The 24,878-nt window shown below is 44.0% G+C and overlaps 1 protein-coding gene across 1 annotated transcript; it reads right to left on the bottom strand.

The window, feature by feature from the left end:
• Positions 1–950: 950 nt before the first annotated feature.
• On the bottom strand, positions 951–11,708 carry LOC132388703 (zinc finger protein 271-like). The gene is made up of 2 exons (XM_059961072.1): positions 10,929–11,708; positions 951–2,814 (listed from the first exon to the last, which is right to left on the bottom strand). The coding sequence occupies exon 2, from the start codon at positions 2,407–2,409 to the stop codon at positions 1,102–1,104; it is 1,308 nt and encodes a 435-aa protein (XP_059817055.1). The 5' UTR covers positions 2,410–2,814; positions 10,929–11,708; the 3' UTR covers positions 951–1,101.
• Positions 11,709–24,878: the final 13,170 nt, after the last annotated feature.

Below are 24,878 nucleotides of genomic sequence, written 5' to 3'. Positions count from 1 at the left end.
TGAATCGTAAAGCTTTAGAAACGAATCAGCACCAATAGACTACACCTGGAACAACACACATAAAATACTGGTGGAACACAGCAGGCCAGGCAGCATCTATAAGGAGAAGCACAGTCGACGTTTCAGGCCGAGACCATTCATCAGGACTGCCTGAGACTGCCTGACGAAGGTTCGCGGCCTGAAACGTTGACAGTGCTTCTCCTTATAGATGCTGCCTGGCCTGCTGTGCTCCACCAGCATTTTGTATGTGTTTGAATTTCCAGCATCTGCAGATTTCCTCGTGGAGACTACACCAGGAGTCTGTTTTTGATCTTAAAACTATCTTTATTAGAATCTACTTATAATATAGTAACTTAAGCAAGATAAACAAAAGTTAACAGTGTTATGTGTATATATGTGTGTAAATATAAATCCAAAACTATTGAGCTAGGGGGAAACAAGGCTTGGAGTCTTCAGATGGTAAATTATGAAAGTTCAGTTCAACCACGGAATAACTGATGAGAGAGATATTTGTAATCCAGGGTAAATGTCGATAGAAGGCAATTATGTCGAATTCCGCAGGTTCCATGGTGGTAAAACAAGAGAACAGTCACTGTAGATTTTATCTGTCATCCTTCCAAATCCACATACTAATTATCACCCAAAGTGACTTGTCACAAGGCATATTGTCTTCAAGTGAATTACCACACCACACCCAGGCAAGGGGTAACACATCAGTGGTCTTCACAGGATACCCCAAATCAGATCCACTCCTATGGATCAAACGAGGTGACAACCACACATTCGATGTATGATGAATCGATAATTAACCCACACTTGTGGGCATAGGAAAATTCCAAACAGTGACCCTTGGCACCTATTTCCCTTGTATCGATCTTTCCATTTTTCCTCCTTCATCTCCGTCTGACTCTGAGTGTCTGTGTCCTCAGTTAAAATTAAACAAGCTGTGAGTGATGTAAACAAGCTGCAAGTCAAACTGATTCACCTTCCTAATCTCTCTCTCTTAAAATGACAGTCCACAGCAAACAAAACCTAGGGATTCATAACAACTGACTGGTGTGCCAGTAGTTGGGATGACTGAGTGAATCCTTTCCCACATTCTCAGCAGGTAAATGGCTCCTCTCCAGTGTGAACTCGCTGATGTCTCTGTAGTGTGGAAGAGCGAGTGAATCTCTTCCCACATTTTGAGCAGGTGAATGGCCTCTCTCCAGTGTGAGCTCGCTGATGTTCCAGCAATCTGGATGACTCAGTGAATCTCTTCCCACAGACTAAGCAGATGAACGGCTTCTCCCCAGTGTGAACTCGCTGATGTACCAGTAGGGTGGATGAGTGACTGAATCTCTTCCCACATTCTGAGCAGGGGAATGGCTTCTCTCCAGTGTGAACTCGCTGATGATTCTGCAGGTCGGATGAGCGAGTGAATCTCTTCCCACATTCTGAGCAGAGGAACGGCTTCTCCCCAGTGTGAACTCGCTGGTGTTTCAGAAGGTTGGATGACAGAGTGAACCGTTTCCCACATTCTGTGCAATTGAACGGCTTTTCACCGGTGTGAGCTCTCTCATGTCTCAGTAGGTAGGATGACTGAGTGAATCCCTTCCCACATTCTGAGCAGGTGAATGGCTTCTCCCCAGTGTGAGCTCGCTGGTGTCTCTGTAGTTGGGATGATTGAGTGAATCTCTTCCCACATTCTGAGCAGATGAACGGCTTCTCCCCAGTGTGAGCTCGCTGGTGACTCTGTAGGGTGGATAACTCAGTGAATCTTTTCCCACAGTCTGAGCAGGTGAATGGCCTCTCTCCAGTGTGAACTCGCTGATGACTCCGTAGGTTGGATGACTGAGTGAATCCCTTCCCACATTCTGAACAGGTGAACGGCTTCACCCCAGTGTGAATTCGCTGATGTACCAGTAGGGTGGATAACTCACTGAATCCTTTCCCACATTCTGAGCATGTGAATGGCTTCTCCCCAGTGTGAACTCGCTGATGTCTCAGTTGGCTGGATAAAGCACTGAATCCTTTCCCACATTCTGAGCAGGTGAATGGCTTCTCCCCAGTGTGAACTCGCTGATGTACCAGTAGGTTGGATAAATCACTGAATCCTTTCCCACATTCTGAGCAGGTGAATGGCTTCTCCCCAGTGTGAACTCGCTGATGTACCAGTAGGTTGGATGACCAAGTGAATCTCTTCCCACAGACTGAGCAGGTGAAGCGCCTCTCTCCAGTGTGAACTCGCTGGGGACTCCGTAGGTTGGATGACTGAGTGAATCTCTTCTCACATTCTGAACAGGTGAACGGCCTCTCCCCAGTGTGAACTCGCTGGGGACTCCGTAGGTTGGATGACTGAGTGAATCCCTTCCCACAGACTGAACAGGTGAATGGCTTCTCCCCAGTGTGAACTCGCTGGTGAGCCATAAGGTCAAATGACTGAGTGAATCCTTTCCCAGAAATTCAGCAGATCACCAGCCTCTACCAGGTGTGGTGTGAACTGACTGGTGTGTCCACAGGTCCAACTGAATCCTTTCTCACACACAGAACAGATGAATGGCCTTGCCCAGTGTGAACTTGCTGATGTACCTTCAATTGTGATAACTGAGTGAATCTATTCCCACTGTCTGAGCGGGTGAACAGCCTTTCTCCTGTGTAAGATGACTGGCTTGCTATTTGGTCAAATGATCAATTGAATCCCTCTCCACAGTCTGAGCAGGAAGGATAGTCGATTGAATCCCTTGCTCCACTTCTTAAATATCCAGACAGAGACAGCAAAACTGGCGTTTTCTGTTTGAGATCCCCGGCGACAAATTCCTTCTCGTTTTTAACCTGTGAAAAGATTTACAAAACCCATCAATGGGTTTAGGACAACATTTCAGATGAGATTACTTGAGTTGCCATGGTTTGACTTGGTATCACACTGTTACAGTGAGGTTCAACCCAAGTTGGACAGAGAAATCATCTTCTGACTGGGCAGAGTGCTGGTATCTGGAATGACCATCAATTCCCTGAAGCTCCTCCTGTCTCTATAAGAATGGGGCATTTCTGCCGTCTCCAATCTGTGACCTGGCTCAGTCTGACTCTCTCCGTTGGTATTATTCCCTGTTCCTGCTGAGCTGCATGGGTGCCTGGCCCCACAGTAACTGAAACAGTCTCACGCAAATTGTCTTTGTGGATGTGCATCTGGGAATTCTTTTATGTATTATTAACTTAAAGTGCTACAGCTTTAACACCATATAAAAAAATACCTGCTGAGATGACTGGTTGGTCCGCACAGCTGGTAAAAGGGGTTAGAGTGAATTTTTGTAATATTTCAAGTTCTTGTAGAAAAGTACAACACAGAAACAGGTCCTTTGGGCCATCTAGTCTTGTGCTGAACTATTTAAATTGCCCCTCCCACACTCCTACAATCCAGGTACCTACACGAACTTCCTAAATGTTGAAATCGAGCTCGCGTGCACCACTTGTGCTGGCTGCTCATTCCAAACCTAGATGACAATCTGTCTGCAGAAGTTTCCCCTCATGTTCCCCTCAACATTTCACCTTTCACCCTTAACCCCTGGCCACTGGTTGAAGTCCTACCCAATCTCAGTGGAGAAAGCCAGCTTGCATTTACACTATCTATGCCCCTCTACCACAATCAAATTTCACCTCAATCTTCTACATTCCAAAGAATAAAGTCCTGACCTGTTCAATCTTTCCTTATAACCCAAGTCCTCCAAACTTGACAACAGCCTTGTGAATTTTCTCTGAAATCTTTGAATCTCTTTTAAATCTTTCCTGTCAGTAGGTGACCAAAACATCACACAATACTCCAAATTAGGCCTCTTTTACAAGTCAACATAATATCCATCTATTGTCAGGATTTGTTTCACGAAAGCCAATGGGCTAAAATCTTTCTTTCCGTCACTATCTAACTGTGATACCACTTTCAGTGAATTAAGGACTTGTATTCCCAGGTCCCTTTCTTCTACAACACTCCTCCGTGCCCGACCAGTCACTGTGAAAGACCTCCCTTGGTAGGTCATACCAAAGTGCAACAGCTCACACTGGTCTGAATTAAATTCCATTTTCCATTTCTCAAACCATTTTCCCAGGGGGTCCAGATTGCACTGCAAGCCATGATAGTCTTCCTCGCTGTCCACTACACCACCAGTCTTGGTGGTCATAAATCTGCTAATCCAGTTAACCACACTATCATCCAGATTACTGATCTAGATGACAAACCACAACAGATCTAGCACTGATCCCTGTGGCAACCACTAGTCACAGGCCTCCAGTCAGAGAGGCAACCATCTGCTACCACACTCTGGCTTCTGCCAAAGACAGTGTCTCATCCAATTTACTATCTCACCTAGAATGCTGAGTGACTGAACCTTCTTGACCAACCTCCCATATGAGACTGTGTCAAGTGCCTTGCTAACGTCCATGTAGACAACATCCACTGCCTTGTCTTCAGCCACTTTCCTGATAACTTCCTCAAGAGACTCTGTAAGACTGGTTAGACATGACCTACCATGCAAAAAGCCATGCTGTCTATCCTTAATCAGTCCACATCTAGCCAAATACTTATATTTCCGGTTCCTGCACATAAGTTCCAGTAACTTCCCCACTATTCACTACTAGTCACCACTCCGTGGGTTTGGAGATTTCCCTTGAATTTCATAGAATGATAGAAATCTATAGCACATTACAGACCCTTTGGCCCACAGTGCTGTGCCCACTATGTAACTTACTCTAGAAGCTGCCGGGAGTTTCCCTAGCGCATAGTCCTCTATTTTTCTGAGCTCCATGTAACTATCTAAGAGAGTGTTAAAAGTCCCTGTTGTATCCGCCTCGACAACCGCTGCTGGCAGTGCATTTGACACATCCAACACTCTCTGTGTAAAAAAACTACCCCTGACATCCCCTCCGCATATATTTCCAAGCACCTTAAAACTATGCCCCATCCTGTTAGCCATCTTAATGCTGGGAAAAAACCTCTGTCTATCCACACACTCAATGCCCCTCATCATCTAATACACCTAAAAAAGGCTCCAAACATAAACAAGGAAATTTTACATTGCTCTGAGGATTTGTTAGAAGTAAACAAAATTATGAGGGTATAGATAGGGTAAATGCAAGCAGCTTTTTCCACTGAGGTTGGGTGGGATGACAACCAGAGGTCATGGGTAAGTGGGGAAGGTGAAAGTTTAATGGGAACATTTGGAAAAGTTCTTTGCTGAAATGGTCGTGAGAGTGCAGAATGAGATGTCAGCACTAGTGGAGAATATGAGCTCGATTTCACCATTAAGAGAAGTTTGACAGGTACCTGGATGGTAGGGGTACGGAGGGTGATGATCCCGGTGCAGGTATTTGCATTAGAGAGATTAAATGTTTTTGGCATTGACTAGATGGGCCAAATAGCCTGTTTCTGTACTGAACTTCTCCATGTTTCTGTGACAGAGAAGCTGGCCAAACTTGTTTGGAAGGGAAAAGGTAGGAGTGACAATGGAGCAGCAATGGCTGGAGTTTCTGGGAGCAATTCGAGAGCTGAGTAATCGATACATCCCAAAGACGTGGAAGCATTGGAATGGCAGCAGGGCACAACGTGGGTTAAATGAGAAACCAAAACCAACATAAAAGCAGAGGAGAGGGCAAACAAAAGAGCAAAAGACCATTAGGAAGCTTTTAGAATCCAACAGAAGACAACTAAAGGAAACTCAAATGAGTTTGGGAGTGGAATTATGAAATGGCTGTCATTAATGAGTTCTGGTTGCACCCAACAGTCCGCAGCATTTAGAGGAACGAGATATCCAGGGCCTCAATATCTCTTGAAAACCAAGATTCCCTGCACTCGTTACCGTTCAACTTTTATTTTGTCAGACACATACAAACTCTACACCCTTAAAATTTCACTTCTGAAGAACTCCCACTTACCAAGTACTCCTTTGCTAAAAAACATCCTGTCCCAATTAACGCTTGTCAAATCCTTGCAAATATCATAAAAAAAATTGGCCTTTCTCCAATTTAGAATCTCAAGAGAGGTCTAGGCCTCTGCTTTTCTGTATTTACTTGGAATCTCATGATCAGTAGATACAAAGTGTTCCCATACACTAATTTCTGTCACTAGCCCTAGATCACTTCCCAATAGCTTATTGCACACTTCTACATAGGGAATTTTACATACTGATTAAGGTAGATTTGATAAGCTCTACCCCATCTAGTCCTTTTACAGCCTAGGATTCCAGTCAATAAACGGAAAGTTAAAATCATTCACTTTATCAACCTTTGTTTCTTGGCATAGTCCGCAATCTCTCTACAGATTTGTTCCTTGAAATCCATCAGACTGTTGGGCGCAAGCAAGTCCAAGTAATGACTACAATATCATAATTTCATGTCCTGAGGTCTGAATGACATCTGTTTGATGTCAAAAAAAGAACCTTGCCCTCAATGTCACTGAAACAAAGGAGCTGGCTGTAGACTACAGGAGAAATGGAGACAGGCTGACCCAGGATCTGGGGCTGAGAGGGTGAACAGCTTTAAGTTCCCTGGCACACACAACACTGAGGATCTCACCGGGTCTGTACATACTGGCTGTGTGGTGAAAAAGGCACAACAGCACCACTTTCACCGCAGGCGGTTCAGGAAGTGTGGGACGGGGCCCCAAATACTAACAACTTTCTACAGGGGCACAATTGAGAGCATCCTGACTGGCTGCATGACTGCCTGGTATGGGTGCTGTACTTCACTCAGTTGCAGGACTCTGCAGAGAGTGGTGCAGACAGCCCAGCGCATATGTAGATGTGAACTTCTCACTATTCAGGACATTGACAAAAACAGGTGTGTAAAAAGGGCCACTGTGTAAAAAGGATCATTGGGGACCAGAGTCACCCCAACCACAAACTGTTCCAGCTGCTACCATCTGGGAAACGGTAGCACAGCCTGAAAGCCCGGATCAACAGGCCCAGGGACAGCTTCTTCCACCAGGCCCTCTGATTGATTAATTCATGCTGATACAATTGTACTTTTATTTATCCTGACTGTCCTGTTGTACATACTATTTATTATAAACTATTATTAATTTCACATTGCACATTTAGACAGAGACGTAACATAAAGATTTCTGCAACTCATGTATGAAGAATGTAAGTAATAAAGTCAATTCGATTCAATTCACCCTCTCCACTATCTATTCTGTCATTCTGGCTCCAATCCTCCCTGCAACTTTAGTTTAACCACCCACCCCACAGGGGAGCACTAGCAAACCTTGCCAATAGGATATTCGTCCCTTTCTACTTCTGTTCCACTAACTAACAAATCCCCTATCACCCCTTTGACTTTCCTCTGCCAGGTAATTCCCCCCCAACAGTTTCTAAAGTGTCCACCTGTTGTTGTGTCGGATAGCAACAAGAGTACTCGGCGATGGCTATTTAACCTCATTCCCCTTCCTGACTCTCACCCAGTTTCCTGTGTCCTGCACCCTGGGTACAACTCACCTCTCTGCACATCATACCTATCACACCCTCTGACGCTTGGATGATGCGGAATTCATCCATTTCCAGCTCCAACTCCTTAAAGTGCAGCTGGATATACACCTTCTACGTGAGGGCGTCAGGGACACTGGAGGTCTCCCCACCTTCCCACCAATATCCCCTCTAATTTGTAATGACCAGTGTGTGCAAAAACCTTGTACTGTACAATTTTTACCCAGTGACAACAACATGTGCAAACTGAATTTTATATAGAGAGGTATTCATTTCAACAGCGAGCAAGTCACTGTCAGTAAGAACTTTAATCTCCTCTGGTTGAGTCTTGATTGAGTTCATCTGCACTCTCACACAACCTATGTAACAGGTTAATGAAGGATTTACTCGCCGCTGCTTTTGCAAACCACCTATTTGTGATTTTCTTGCTAAATGATGCTTTCAATTTCAGATTTCCAAATATCACTCCACTTCTTCCCACTTGAAAATTCTCCAGCAACTCTTGCATCACCACAATACACACAGTATTGTACATAAGTATTTCCCCTGAAGTCTCACCCAGGTGACTGACAGTGGTGAACTCAGTGATGGTAATGCCAAGGAATACTGCCTTTAAGGGTGGTAGTCTGTCTCCCTGGAGTCTGGCACATTTGTGATGTGAAAGCTACTCGTTGGCCAGGGCAAAGGTGTTTGATATCATTATGTAGCCAGACAGAATTGGTTCTGTCTGGCTACATGTTCTCACTGGTAGAAAAATGCAGACCGAGAGGAGGTAGAACAAGCAACACACACAAAATGCTGGAGGAACTCAGCAGGCCAGGCAGTATCTATGGAAAAGAGTACTAATGCTGAATTCCTCCAGCAATTTGTGTGTGTAGCTTGGATTTCCAGCATCTGCAGATTTCCTCTTTGTGATTGGAGGTAGAACAAAGATGATTTTCTCAACTGGTGATGTAAAAGATTTTAGAGCCATAGAATAGAACACTGCAGCACAGTACAAGCCCTTCAGCCCTCCATGTTGTGCCAACCCATATAAACCTTAAAAAAAAGAACTAAACCCACACTACCCCGTAACCCTCCATTTTTCTTTCATCCATGTGCCTGTCCAAGAGGATGTTAAATACCCCTAATGTTTTAGCCTCCACCACCATCCCTGGCAAGTCATTCCAGTCACTCACAACCCTCTGTGAAAAAAAAAACTTACCCCTGATGTCTCCCCTAAACTTCCCTCCCTTAATTTTATACATATGCCCTCTGGTGTTTGCTGTTGGTGCCCTGGGAAACGGGTACTGACTATCCACCCTGTCTATGCCTCTCGTAATCTTTTAGCCCTCTATCAAGTTCTTGACCAGGCATGGTCAAACTACGGCCCACGGGCCATATGCGGCCCGTTAAGCTTTTTAATCCGGCCGGCAGAACTTGATGAAATTATATTAATAAACCTTGTTAACGTCTTTTCCCCGCAATTCTGGCGTTTTCCCAATAGATGACGCACTCTATATACATTGACCTTTGTTGAGGTGCAGCGTATTACTCCACATTTGCGCTTTACTCTTTGTTCAGCTCGACCTATTTGTGTGAACAGGTGTTCAGCGTCATGAACATCAACAAAGCCAGCCACAGATCCAAGTTAACTGACCAACCCCTCAGATCCATCCTGAGAATCGCCACAACAAAACTAAATCCAGACTTTGATGCGCTGGCTAAAAAGGGAGACCAACAACACTGTTCCCACTGAAATTAAAAATAAGTTTCTTCGTTGTGTTATGTAAAAAATGCATTTGAAAATATTTTTTTCAATAAGCCTTACATGTTACATGTCATTGCTGTTAAGTGATGGACACGAGTAGTGCGCAGGTGCACGTACGTTCTCAAAATAAAAAATGCGCTCCAGATCAAATAACGCGCTCCGCATACTGGCACGCTGGCATTGTTCTGTCTTTGTGCTGATCGTTGTTGAGTTTTGGCACAGGGGACTATTGAATAAGAAGGAGGAGGACAAGTAGACCTGCATCTCCTACCGGTTTTGAAATAAAGACAGTCAGGAGGAGAGTGATGATGATAATATCTTGAAGGATAACAGAATTTTCAGTGCTTTAAAATAATAACTGTTACTATTTAAAAAAGCTGTATTTTATTCATTTAATTTTCAGTGTTTTAAAAGTCATTTCAATAAATAGCTAAATACCATGGGACTTCAAAGACAGATATTTTGTTGTAATGCATTTGTTCATTTTCAATTGAAATTAAAGCACATGTTTTCTACATATCCCATGATATTTTATTTTCTCTTATGAGGTGTATTACCAAAACACTCCGTCCATCTGCTCCTGGTCTGGCCCCCCTGTCAAATTTTAGAACCCTTTGTGGCCCACATGTCAAAAAGTTTGCCCACCCCTGTTCTAGACCTTTCATATTATTTCACATTTCATAAAGATTGAAACAGAATAGGCTGAAACACACTGTTCAAAAGTGCTGGCGTTCAATCCACTTGGTGCATTGACTCATTACATTTTTTGGGTGTATGTTTGTCAGAAACACATCCAACAGATTTCCCATCAGAAGTGCAGGAAAATTCTGGACCTGATTTCAAATGAACCACTGAGCACTCTGAAAAGAAGGTGCGGCAGAGGCCGATTTCTCCCTTGTGCTTTTATTTTTAGTGTGAACTATGTGACATTGATGGTGATTAATGATCATTACTTTCAGGCGACAGCCCTCCAAACATGTGACGAACCACAGTAAAACTTAGTGAACCTGCCATGGTTGGGTCTTGGGTGTCGGACCAGCAGATTTTCTGTATTATTAGATGTTCTCATATTAATACATCATACCTCACTTCCAAATCACTGTTTTTAGACATCACATTACAGAATGATGCGTTCCACATAACCTGCAAGTTTAAAAGAAGCTCAGAAAATAAGGTCAAAGTAAGTTTCAAAGGCATCTCGGAAACAGAAACGTGCAAGTTTAAAGGGAGCAGAGATACCTGACTGACCTGCATGAGGTGTTGAGCTACCTAAAATGCATTCTTGAACGTATAATGTAGATTTAAAGCATTAATTGGATTTAAATTATTTTATTAAATTAACATTATCTTGGATCTCTTAATGGTAATTCACATTTAATGTAGGATCAACCTTTCTGCATTTGGACAACTACAATCTTTGTTCTTTTCTTTCGAAAAATGCAGTCACATCATAACACTATTCAAACTTCAGACCAAAAGTCTTCTTTTTCCCCCTTCTATTTTTTCCCAGGAAAAAAATACTATAAACTTTTTGCTATTTAAAATTGGTAACATTTATCAATTCATGCTGTTGTTTAAAATTAAATTGCTTAACTCCATGAAGCAAACTTGCAAGTTCACTAGCTAATAAAGAATTGAACAAAGAGGATTGTATATTTTACGCACAAAGCAGCAGAATATCAATGCTCCTACATCATAAATTGGGAGACAAATGTACACATCCCAACCTTATTAGGTATTTGTACTCAAGTTTTCCCACAGATGGTGAACTGCTAATCTTGGCTGGTTCATCAGGCACAGCATGGAGTAGATCTGAAGGGAGCTGGAGTGGTTTGTGTATTTGCAGCAGTGCTGGGAGGAAAAATCAGCATGAATGATGAATGTCTTTAATGTCCCTTCCTATAAAATGCTCGACAGATGGTTCACACTTATTTGACCTTGAGCTTTTTTTTAAAAACCATATTACACTTTAGTCAGGATTACTTAGAATTTCAACATCTCTCTTCCAGTGAAAATAATAAGTGGGAAGGGGTATAATTTAAAGATCCTATATATTCAGTTTAATCCACCCCGTTCTAATGAAATGTTTATTCAGTTATTTATGCTATTGACAAGGCTCTGAATAAAGCAAATGAGGACCAATAGGTGTGATCCATTCTTACCAGTTCAATGGCATAATTTTAAACTCACTTCTCCAAGTTTTCACATTTAGGAGCAGAATCACAAGAAGAGGTGGCAAATGACCAGGGAAAGCTTCACACAGAATCACAGAATAATTATTATAAAATTATTGTTGGCATGAAAGGAGATCATCAACCAGAACTATCCTCTCAATTCCAATCCTTTTCTCTTGCTCTGCATCACTCAAAAATTCACTCTCATTTCCTTTCCAATTCTATTTGAAAGTACTGTCTTAGTCTTCGACAGTACTGTCCTGTGGATATCCAGTAACTGTGCTCTGGAAGTCCAATCCAAAGTAGAATCTTTGCTAATCTACAATACTAGCACTGTACCTCCCCATACTTTATCCCTATTTTCTAATCACAGGAAAGACTAAGTACTAATTTAAAACAAAGGCTAAGATTTAAACTTTCATCTTATGGTGATGATCATCTAATGTTATACTGCTATATATAAATAAAAGGGGTGATAGATAAGTTTGTGGCCTAAGGTAGAAAGAGACAATTTTAGAAAATCCAGCACATCTATTTTTCAGCATAGTCCACTCCTACATTTACACACTTAGTCCAGCGGTCGTGTAACATACGAATCTTGGACCTCCAGAGAGTGTCCACAGACGGGTTTTGTTCCCTTTCTCCGAGTTCCTAATCCTTGCATTTAGATAGCTGGAGCTCAGCTCTGTCTGAGAGATCCATCGGTTCCCATTCCCTCATCAGCCGGGAGCTCCCCGGGGCCCGTGTACGGATCGTGGAGCTGAGAGAGAGGGAAGAGGGCAGGACTGTCCCGGGGTTGCTGGTCACGGTGTCCGAAATTCAGAGGAATTATCCCGAAGTCGGTGTTTAAGATAAAAACACGGAGAATCGCTCTTACCTGCAACCGACATTTTCAAGGCCTCGTGTGCTGCGCGCATGCGTGATACTCGGGGATGTCATCAGCCTGACGCTTGCGCAGTTCATCAGTGCTTCAGCGCCTGATAAGATTTATTCGCGCAGGCCCTTTTGGGTAATACCGGTGCCATTAAACAGTTCTTGAAGTACCGGTTCAATGTCCATATCTCATTTTTTTTCGGGTATATAGAAAAAGTCTGCAGCTTTTTTAACGCAGGAAGCGGCTCACATGAGCAATATACTCAATATCAACGTGTATTTAATGCCAAAGTAAAATGTGGATATAAAACACAAGAGATTCTGCAGTGGCTGGACATACAGAGACGCGCACACACACAAAATGCTGGAGGAGCTCTGCAGTTCAGGTAGCAACTAAGCAGGGGAGTCCACAGTCTAGGCATGCTGAAGAGGCTCGGTCTAAAAGTTGTTTATTTATTCCTTTCCACAATTGCTGCCTGATCTTTTGATTCCCACTCGTATTTTGCAGAAACTAACCATCTTTTTTTTCGGTCAACCAGTTTCCAAATTTTTCTGATCTTCCCTTTGTAGCCATATCCTGCTGGTCTGATTCCTCCTCCTCCTCGTAAACTCCAGACCCCATCTCTGTCTGGAGCCCCAAAGCCTGACTCAGGCTGGCAACTCTTTGGTTTCTGACTCTGCTCCATCGAAGATTCACTCGCTAGTCTGCTGTCAGACTTTAGAGGTGCGTTGTGTTACGAGACCGCAGGTTCGTTTACTGTGAGTGTCGCTTTGAGTGCCTGAGTGAGGCGGGTCTGTGACGTCACACAGGCGCTGCAGCAGAGACAGAGGGGGGAGGAGAGGAAGAGTGAGAGAGACTTCAGCTTGTCACTGCTATGCCCAAAAGATTGGGTTGATCATCGGCACGCAGTGCACAACGGATGTGTGACTGTCACTTCGTATCATCCATATGTGTGGATTTCCCTTACCCGGAATCGGGGTGTTTTGTGGTAACCACCCGAAGACGATATTCTTGTGACTGTCACCTGGTGATATTTCTAAGTGTATTTCGGAACTAATCGACGGATAAGATCTTCGGCGACTGTTATTCCGTTCATCCAGCGTGGAATGTGTGTGGAATTCTTCGTAATTGCCTTCTCTCTACATCTTCGTGTGGATTTACAAATCTCTCCTCTCACTCACTTGTTCTGTAGATTACTGAACTTTCCCACTTTACCATCTTAAGACTTTAAGCATTGTTTCCCAAGTTTGATAGTTTGGAATACGTACAACACCGTTAATTGCTGTTTATTTCGTTCAATCTTTTAGATTTGGAGTAGATACTAATGAAGAGAGTGGTTTTAACATCGAAACCTGACTCCGTTAGTGATCTATTGCTGCTGGTACAAAACAATTGCAACAACCCGGCTGTCTGAAGCACAGTCCTTTAAAATAGGTGAAAATGACACAAAACATTGAAAAGAGCGGAGAAGGAGTTTAACCAACTTCGTCCGGAGCCCTGAACAACGTCACAACCACAGTGAGCTCATCGTCTTGTTCAGCCCGGAGAAAATCATGCAGGAAATTCATGCAGGTGTCTAAGATGATGAGAGGCATTGGTCGTGTGGATAGCCAGAGGCTTTTTCCCAGGGCAGAAACGGCTAACACGAGGGGGAATAGGTTTAAGCTGCTTGGAAGTAGGTACAGAGGAGATGTCAGAGCTAAGGTTTTAAAGCAAAGAGTGGTGTGTTTGTGTAGAATGCATTGCCAGCGATGGTGGCAGAAGCGAATACAATAGAGTATTTTAAGAGTCTCTTAGATAGGTACACGGAGCTTAGGAAAATAAGTGGCTATGCGGTAGGGTAATTTTAAAGCAGTTTCTAGTGTAAGTTACATGGTCGGCGCAACATTGTGGGCCAAAGCGTCTGTAATGTGTTGTAGATTTCTATGATTCTCTGAAATTCAAGAGAAATCTCCTATCCCACGGAGCGGTGACTAGTTGTAACCTGTCATCACAGGGAGAGTGAGAGGGGAACGGCAGGGGTAGATTTTAATATACTGATATGGAACAGAAACATGGTCAGGGACCAGATGGACAGAGTGGCCACTCTAGTGTACATTGTGAGTGTGTTAGAGACGATAAGAACCTGAGACACGGGATTTGATACAGAGCTGATTTATCTTTCACAGCTCCACAATATTAAACATCAGTCTAGTTTAAGTCTAACATCAGCAGAACCGACTCCTCCAATGCTCAGTGACCAGGGTTCAGTCCTGGGTGCGATGAGCAGCCGCAAGAACTGCAGAATCTGACAGTAACAGTCCCTCATGAACCCACAGCTGCCTTCAGTCACCGTGATGGTTAAACATTTAACACGGAGCTGATTTGAACTTCCTCCCTGATGTGAAGTTGCTGGTGTTGCAGCATCTGGGATAGTTGAGTAAAACTCTATGCTCACTCCGGACAGAAATGTGGCCTCTATTTATTGTGAACTCACCGGAGCATCACAAGGTGGGTTAACTGAATGAGTCTCTTCGCACACACGGAGCAGGTGAACGGCCGCTTCCCAGTGGGAAGCTGTTAGTGTATCTGCGATGGCCGACTGAATCCCTTCCAAAATGAGATCCAGGGAATGATATCTCACTGCTCGGAACGTCATGGCGATGTATCCAATCAGATCACGGACATGGTCACGTGTTCGGGCTCTCCTTGTCGCGAGTGGGGCGCTGTCTTCTCCAGCATCTCCGCCTCCACATTCAAGGATCGGCGGCATTCAAGCGCTGGTGAACTGACAGATACAGCGGCACTAACGAGCTGTTGTGTTTGTGAGTCCCAGCATGAAAGTCGTTCAGAGAGAAAAATCAAACTCCCACCCCAACCCCAGCTTAAAAAAAAACGGCATCCCGATCATCAATCTACAAACCCCACCCCTCTGGACAAAAGGGAACAATAACATCGAGCCCCCACCCCCTCAAAGGAAACAACCCTACCCCGCAGAACAGCGGAGGAGCCGGTGTCACCAGGGTAGCTGAAATCTGGAACTCACTGCCCGAGGTGGTGGTCCCTTCACAACATTTACGAAGAGGATGAGCATTGAAACTGCCGAGATACAGTCGGCTGTGAACCAAGTGCTGATAAATGGGACCAGTGTGGACAGTGAGTGGATGGTCAGAACAGGTATGTCCGACCAAAGGCCTGTTTCCGTGCTGTGTGATCCACCACTCCGGACATGATAAATTAACGATGGTGGCACCACAAGGAATTGATTTCAAAACTCCACACCCCTCTCCAACCTGAAATAAACCAGACTGCACCCCTTTCTCACCTCTGGGAATATCTGTTTCTGTCAAAGTAGCATAGAGATTGGTCACTTCTGCTAAACAACTGGCAACTGATGAAGTTCCTGCGTCTTCTTGCATTAATGTTGCTTCCTTACAGCAAAACTAACCCTCTCACTGTGTCAGAATCAGTGATTAAATCAGACCCCAAACACTGTGCTTTCATCCCTGCACGTTATAACTGGAACCATCTCACTGAGGTCTGATGGAGACATAGGATCACATCTCCTCTGCTTCTGACGTTTCAAATACCCTCAGAATGGTTTTCTGATTCAGTCTGAAGGTTATGGTACATTCAGCTCGTCATCAGACCTGAAAAATCATGTCTTCCCGCAGCTGGTTCCACCTGTCGGTGTGTCCTCTTTGGTCCACCTCCAGGGAAGCTGCATCACCACACAGACTCCTCACTTGAGAATACACACAGTGTATTCTGTTGACTAATATGTGTGTGGACCCCGCTGGCAATTCTGGTGTTGTGACCCGAATCGAGACAAACACCACGCTGCCCATTCCACCAACAACACGGCACAGCCGGACACATAACAGGGGACTTTACATCCCACAACACTGGATTCAGCGATGAAACCCGTCATCAATGTTGTTGTCCCACTGAAAAGTCCATTGAGGTGCTTTTGAATGCCAGCGCTCGCCCACAGGTGACGTCAGACACAGTTCCCACGCGCCTGACGTCACACATGGGCTCCCCACACCGGGATCTGCCCTCACGTGCGCGGTGTCTTACGTCACCCACGCGCTGCTGTGCTCGAGCTTTATCGGTTTAACGGCTGGGCTAATAATCACGTGACCAGCCCCTCCCCCACCGCTGTCAACAGAGGATTCAGGAGCTACGCTATTCCTATTGGTGCTAAGCGATGTCAATCACCGGTTACAACCAGTCCCGGAGGCGGACAGGCCGAGTGGGCGTTACCCCGCTGAGTCCGTCTCCCGCTCGAGCGCCGACCGCCTCCTCAGAGCGGAGAAAACCTCAAAGTAAATGTCCGCTTTCTGATTTATTTCCATTTCCCTCCGAGGGAAGTTGGGGCGTTTGTGAAGCGTCTCCTGCGGCCGGAGTCTGATGTATCGCTGAGAGGTAGGAGGAGACCGCTCGGCCCGTCGGTTCGATGCCGGTTCCCCGGGGAGGGAGGGATTTTATTGAAAGGATGAAGATGCTGAGAGAGGGGGCGGACAGGATGTTTGTCCCGGTGGGGACAGGAGGGGCTCATCTGTGGAAATGTCTGAGCCCACGGTGGTGTCGAGCAGAGGGATTCACCACATTGGGGGCAAACACCGGCAGACTGTTGCCCTGCAAGCGGGGCCAATGGTCCGGGCAAAGTGACAATTATTTGGACTTTGTTGAGATTGTACCTGGAATATGGTGTAAAATCCCGCTCCCCAGACTAACACGGGTTATCCAGACCAAAGAACAAACTGCCGGAGGAACTCAGTGGGTCGGGCAGCATCTGTGGAGGGAAATGAACCGTCAACATTTCGGGCCGAGACCCTCCCTCTGGACTGAGAGTGGACGGGAAATAGTCAGAGAAAAGAGGGGAGAGTTGGGGATGGGGTAAGAGCCGGGGAGTGAGAGGTGGATCCAGGTGAAGGGGGAGGTGGGAAGGTGGAAATAGTGACAGGGGTGGGAGGTGAGTGGTTGGGGCAACACGGGGCTGCAGAAGATGGAAGTTAATTCCACAGAGGATTATCAAAGTGGTTAGAGAGCATTTATTATAGAGAGTGCAATGAAGATTCACCAGACTGATCCCTGGAGTGGTGGGTCATCATATGAAGAAAAATGAAATGTAATACCCCTTTCATTTGGAGAATCGAGGACTGAGAGGTGAACACTGAAATGTACAACATCATTACCGGCTGAACCAGGGATCACAGTCTCTGAAAAAAGGAGTGGTCTGTCTGGGACTGAGATGAGGGGAAATGTCTCCACTCCGAGGATGGTGAATGTCTGTAAATCCCCACCACAGAGGGCGGTGAAGACTCAGTGATCGTCCCCATGTAAAACAGAGGCCGGCAGTTGTGTGGAGACCGAAGGGATGGAGGAAATGAGGATTGGGCAGGAACGTGTGGCTGAGATGGGAGAGCAGCCGCCACCTTGCTGATGGTTAGAGGGGCTGAATGGCCTCTTCCTGCTGTTTCTCACTTGATGTTTCAGAGTTCCTGTCCAGCAAGGCTCTGGAGGAATGTAAATAGAAATTAGAGTTTATGAACACAGAACTGATTTAAATGAAACGTGAACATTTCCTGTTTGGGTCTGAATTATGTTTTGGACCTGGATGGGAATCGAGCCGGTGACTCTGTGACCTGGAGGTGGAGGGAAAAGGATCGGGGAAGATATGGTGTGGAAAAATAATCATGTATCTGGGATAAATATGGAATAATGTGGGAAATGCGGTGGATGGGTTTGGCAGCGTGTGAGGGGCGAGGAGCAGAGTCACCGGTTCAGGAAGGAGTCCCTCCACCCGTCACCTGATCCCGTTTCCTGTTCACGTTTCTCTGCAGATCTGCGGGTCACTGCTCTACCTATCCGTGTAGCTTCACCTTTCCCCGTTCAGACAAGTCAGTGAGATCCGGATCTGTCACGTCCTCTCGTTGTGGGTGGACAATGTTTATTTCTCTGCAACACTTTCTGTTGTTTCATTCCACTGTTTTGTGGTGCTGAAGTGCTGCCAATGTTTCTGGGTGTCTGACCCGTTTATGTGAGAATTTAGCCATTTGTATTTATCTGCGCTTCTCATAAATGTGTAAAGTTTAGTTCAGCTTCACTTCAGAATTTCCAAAGCAACACCCAGTCAGTCAAATTGCTCCACACAATTAAAATAGCTTATTGCATTTTTTCCATTTTTGTACTATATATATGTATATTCATATTTTAAATCACAACTGTTAAAATCTATTGTTCTGAATTATTTTCTACTGCTGCCGCAGGGACAACGAATTTCATGACACATGCCGGTGCTATTAAACCGGATTCTGATGGGAGACCCACCACCCTGATCCCAGGTACCACAGATCGTGATGTGAGATTGAAGCATTTTCCATATATTGGCATTCCTCAGAAATGACAACAGTTCAGTTTCCTTCTGAGCTTTCAGAGCAGAAGCTCAGTCTGTTTAATATTTCCACACAATTAAAATGGGAAATTTGTTTATTATCATCATGTACTGAGCTACAGTGAAAATCTTGCCTGACGTACCATCCACACAGATGGATACATTCCAACAGTACATTGAGCTGACTTACAACAAAATAATCACTGTAACAAAGCATTATGGCTGCAGAGAAAGTGCAGTGCAGATAGACAAATGGTGCAGGGTCACGTCCAGTTACATTGTGAGGTTGAGTCCATTTTATCATTCATTTGGCTTATAGCTGTAGACAGGAAGCCATACTTCAGCCTGGTGTTACGCACTTTAAGGGTTTTGTATCTCTTCCCCGATGGAGGAGCGGGTTTGCAGCAAGAATGTCCAGGTTATGAGGTTATTTGAGTACATGGCCTGCTTTTCCGAGGGAGTGGAAATGTAGGAAGAGTCCATGGAGTGGAGGCTTGTTTCTCTGATGTTCTCTGCTCTCCAAAGTTCTCTGCCGTTCCTTGCAGTCATGGGCAGAGCAGTAGCCATACGAAGGCGCGAAGTATCGACAAGAAGCTCAGAGACATCGGCCTTCACCCTGCCTTGTGTAGCTGGAACCTGGACTTCCTGTCAGATCGCCGGCAGGTGGTAAGAGTGGGCTCCCTCACCTCTGTCTCTCACCCTCAGCACACATACCCCACAGGGTTGTCTCTTTGGACCCCTCCTTTACTCTTTGTGCACCCATGACTTGTGTTGCCACCCACAGCTCCAATCTGCTAATTCAATTTTGCTGACAACAGTACATTGATTGGCCTCATCTCAAATACTGATAACAATCAATCAAATGCCTTCTGACAAGGGTCGGTCCAAACAAACTTTTCACGCTTCTTCAGGAGATTGGTCAGAGGAAGAGCCATCGCAGCAGAGTTCTTACGATAATATCTATCCATTCCCAGAAACCTTCTAAGAGCCTTCTCAGCAGTCAGAATAGGAACTGGAGAAATTGTCTGGACTTTTGCCCGAACAGGAGCCAACTTGCTTTGACCGACAACATAGCCAAGACAGGTCACAGTGTCATGGCCAAATTCACTCTTAGCCAAGTTAACTGTAAGGTTGTCCTAGGAAAGCCTGTCAAATAGCTTTTCTACTGCAGAGATATTCTCTTCCCAAGTGCCACTCCCTGTAACTAAGTCATCAATATAGGTATCTGTGTGTTCTAACCCTCGAATTACAAAATCAGTCATTCTCTGGGATGTTCCTGGAGCATTTTTCCTTCCAAAAGGCAAAACATTGTATTCATACAACCCAGATGGTGTCACAAATGCAGAAATTTCTCTACCTCTGTCCATCAATGGAACACACCAATACCCTTTCAACAGATCAATCGTTGTAAGAAATTAGCTTTTCCAGCCTTATCGATGCAATCATCCACTCTAGGGATAGGATAGGCATCTGTTTTTGTTACTGTATTTACCTTTCTATAATCAGTGCAAAATCTAACACTACCATCAGGTATGGGCACAATAATGCAGGGTGACTCCAATCTCATTTTGAAGGCCTAATAATACCATTCTCCAGCATATACTCAATTCCCTGGTCAGCCAATTTACACTTTTCTACGTTCATGCAATTTGGGTGTTGTTTAATCAGTTTAGCTTGACCAACATCTACGTCATGTACTACGACCATGGTTTGCTTGGGAACAAAGGGAAATAAATCTTTAAACTTCAGAAATAATTCCTTCAGCTGTTAACCATATAAACCATATAACAATCACAGCACGGAAACAGGCCACCTTGGCCCTCCTAGTCCGTGCCGAACCCTTAATCTCACCTAGTCCCACCTACCGGCACTCAGCCCATAACGCTCCACTCCTTTCCTGTCCATATACCTATCCAATTTTACCTTAAATGACACAACTGAACTGGCCTCTACTACTCCTACAGGAAGCTCATTCCACACAGCTATCACTCTTTGAGTAAAGAAATACCCCCTGGTGTTTCCCTTAAACTTCTGCCCCCTAACTCTCAAATCATGTCCTCTAGTTTGAATCTCCCCTACTCTCAATGGAAACAGCCTGTTCACGTCAACTCTATCTATCCCTCTCAAAATTTTAAATACCTCGATCAAATCCCCCCTCAACCTTCTACGCTCCAATGAATGGAGACCTAACTTGTTCAACCTTTCTCTGTAACTTAATTGATGAAACCCAGGTAACATCCTAGTAAATCGTCTCTGCACTCTCTCTAATTTATTGATATCTTTCCTATAATTCGGTGACCAGAACTGTACACAATATTCCAAATTTGGCCTTACCAATGCCTTGTACAATTTTAACATTACATCCCAACTTCTGTACTCAATGCTTTGATTTATAAAGGCCCGCGTTCCAAAAGCCCTCTTCACCACCCTATCTACATGAGACTCCACTTTCAGGGAACTATGCACAGTTATTCCTAGATCTCCCTGTTCCTCTGCATTCCTCAATGTCCTACCATTTACTCTGTATGTTCTATTTGGATTATTCCTGCCAAAATGTAGAATCTCTCACTTCTCAGCATTAAACTCCATCTGCCAACGTTCAGCCCATTTTTCTAACCGGCATAAATCTCCCTGCAAGCTTTGAAAATCCACCTCATTATCCACAACACCTCCTACCTTAGTTTCATCGGCATACTTACTAATCCAATTTACCACCCCATCATCCAGATCATTTATGTATATCACAAACAACATTGGGCCCAAAACAGATCCCTGAGGCACCCCGCTAGTCACCGGCCTCCATCCCGATAAACAATTATCCACCACTACTCTCTGGCATCTCCCATCTAGCCACTGTTGAATCCATTTTATTACTCCAGCATTAATACCTAACGACTGAACATTCTTAACTAACCTTCCATGTGGAACTTTGTCAAAGGCTTTGCTGAAGTCCATATAGATCTGCCTTACCCTCGTAACTTCTTCAAAAAATTCAATAAGGTTTGTCAAACATGACCTTCCACGCACAAATCCATGCTGGCTACTTCTAATCAGATCCCGTCTATCCAGATAATTATAAATACTATCTCTAAGAATACTTTCCATTAATTTACCCACCACTGATGTCAAACTGACAGGTCTATAATTGCTAGGCTTCCTTCTAGAACCCTTTTTAAACAATGGAACCACATGAGCAATACGCCAATCCTCCGGCACAATCCCCGTTTCTAATGACATATTAAAGATCTCCGTCAGAGCTCCTGCTATTTCTACACAAACTTCCCTCTAGGTCCTGGGGAATATCCTGTCAGGACCCGGAGATCTATCCACTTTTAAATTTCTTAAAAGCGCCGGTACCTCCACCTCTTTAATTGTCATAGGTTCCATAACTTCCTTACTTGTTTCCCACACCTTAGACAATTCAATATCCTTCTCCTTAGTGAATACCGAAGAGAAGAAATCATTCAAAATCTCTCCCATCTCCTTCGGTTCCACACATAGCTGACCACTCTGATTCTCTAAGGGGTCAATTTTATCCCTCACTATCCTCTTGCTTTTAATATAACTGTAGAAACCTTTCAGATTTACTTTCACCTTATTTGCCAAACCAACCTCGTATCTTCTTTTAGCTTTTCTAATCTCTTTCTTAAGATTCCTTTTACATTCTTTATATTCCTCGAGCAATTCCTTTACTCCATGCTGCCTATATCTATTGTAGACATCCTTCTTTTTCTGAACCAAATTTCTAATATCCCTTGAAAACCATGGTGCTCTCAAACCTTTAACCTTTCCTTTCACCCTAACAGGAACATAAAGATTCTGTACCCTCATAATTTCACCCTTAAATGACCTCCATTTCTCTATTACATCCTTCCCATAAAACAACTTGACCCAATCCACTCTCTCTAAATCCCTTCGCATCCCCTCAAAGTTAGGCTTTCTCCAATCAAAAATCTCAACTCTAGGTCCAGTTCTGTCCTTCTCCATAATTATATTGAAGCTAATGCTATTGTGATCAATGGACCCGAAGTGCTCCCCAACACATACATCTGTCAGCTGACCTATCGCATTCCCTAACAGGAGATCCAACACTGCCCCATCTCTAGTCGGTACTTCTATGTATTGTTGCAAAAAACTATCCTGCACACATTTCACAAACTCTAAACCATCCAGCCCTTTTACAGAATGAGCTTCCCAGTCTACGTGTGGAAAATTACAATCTTCCACAATCACCACCTTGTGTTTACTACAAATATCTGCTATCTCCTTACACATTTGCTCTTCCAACTCACGCGCCCCATTAGGTGGCCTATAATACACTCCTATCAGTGTTACTGCACCTTTCCCATTCTTCAATTCCACCCGAATGGCCTCCCTAGAAGAGCTCTCTAATCTATCCTTCCAAAGCACCGCCATAAGATTTTCTCGGACAAGCAAGTTGTTGTTGCTTTGGCTGCAGATGAGACAACCTGTTAGCAATGTTTTCTGGAACAACCGAGTTCATTAGCCTAACTGGGACCATGTTTGGCTTGTAAAAAGTCTCAGACAAGTCAATTGTTTCATTCTCAGGGTTGGCAGTTTCATTTGTTTTGACAACAACACACACAGATGGTACCTACTTGTTCAAAAAAGGTTTTATCATATTTATGTGTACCACCTGTGTTAGTTCACCGTCAGTTGGGTGTTTTAATAACATAATTCACATCATTAATTTGGGAGACTATTTCATATGGTCTATTGAATTTCGCCTGAAGTGGATTCGTCAACATAAGGCAAGTACCTTATCTCCCACCTGGTATTTTCTTTCGCGAGCCCTGTTATCAAACCAACACTTCATTTTGTTTTGAGAAATCTTTAAGTTTTGTCTCACTGGATTACAGGTTTGCTGTAGTTTATTTTTAAACTTCAAAATATAGTCTAACGAGTTAACATCAATCCACTGTTTCTTTTAACAAGGTCAAAGGTCACTCTGCGACCAAATACAAGTTCAAATGGAGTAAAGCCCAGTGATTCCTGTACTGACTCTCTTTCTGTGGACAAAAGCAAATGTATTCTTTCATCCCAGTCTTTTCCATTTTCAACACAATATGTCTTAATCATTGTTTTGAGGGTAGAATGAAATCTTTCTAAAGCCCCTTGTGATTCTGTATGGTATGCAGGTGATGCAATTTGTTTTGCTCCCAGTTCTACCTGCTGGAATAATCCAAATGTAAAATTACATCCTTGATCAGACTGGATTTCTTTAGGCAAATCGAATAATGTGAAAATCTTGGTGAGAGCCTTCACAACAGTTTTAGCTTTAATATGTATGAGAGGTATTGCCTCTGGGAATCTGGATGTGGTACACAAAATAGTTAGCAGATACTGATGGCCAGCTTTGGTCTTTGGCAATGGGCCAACACAATCCACTATAACTTTGGAAAAAGGGTTCACTGACTGCAGGTACAGGCCACTGGGGTGAGCTCATTAGGTTTACCCACAACTTGACAAGTACCTTTTGGAAACTCTTATTCAGGGTAAACATAACTTTATGAGTTAAAGCAAACTGATCTGCTAATCCAGCAGATTCCTCCATAGTGGCAGCATCATTTCCATCTAAATACATCTTTCTGTCATCAGGGACACACCTTCTGAATTCTTCAATTAAAACCAACTCTTTCAAGCTGCTAAAATCATCATTTACATGTTCAGATGTGCACCAGCGGTCAAAACACACAAATTTCTCGTAAGCAAATTCTGTATGTCTGGTTCACAGTTTTCTTCAAATTTCTAAACGTTTGCCTGTCTGCTTCTGGGACCAACTCATAAGCTTTGAGCACAGCCTGTTTCACTATGTCATAATATGTGGTGCGTGACCATGTGGTTAAGGTGTTGAACTAGCAATCTGAAAGTCATGAGTTTGAGCCTCAGCCAAGGCAGCGTGTGTGTCCTTGAGCAAAGCACTGAACCACACACAGCTCCTGCACATTTATAGCCCAGTGGCGATGATTGGGGAAGCATAATTAAATAAATAATAAGCTGCTTCAGCGCTGTCAAAGCAGAATAGGCTTGCTCAGCCTTCCCCTTAATTACACTTAGTAAGAGTATTTTCTTACTGCTTTTCTGTCTCTCCAGCCTGAAATTGCCTCTGCCTCCATCTTTAATTTTTCTCACTTGTACTGGAGCTCAAGCTCACTAGGTTTACGTTCAGGAAACACCTCCAACTCCTCCACTTTAAACACCCCCTCAGATACATAATGTTCAGCTATTA

This window comes from Hypanus sabinus, unplaced genomic scaffold (genome assembly GCF_030144855.1).
Source record: "Hypanus sabinus isolate sHypSab1 unplaced genomic scaffold, sHypSab1.hap1 scaffold_384, whole genome shotgun sequence".
NCBI classification, from domain to species: domain Eukaryota; kingdom Metazoa; phylum Chordata; class Chondrichthyes; order Myliobatiformes; family Dasyatidae; genus Hypanus; species Hypanus sabinus.
The sequence above is the reverse complement of the archived record's forward strand: the minus strand, read 5'-3'. Positions and strand labels throughout refer to the sequence as shown.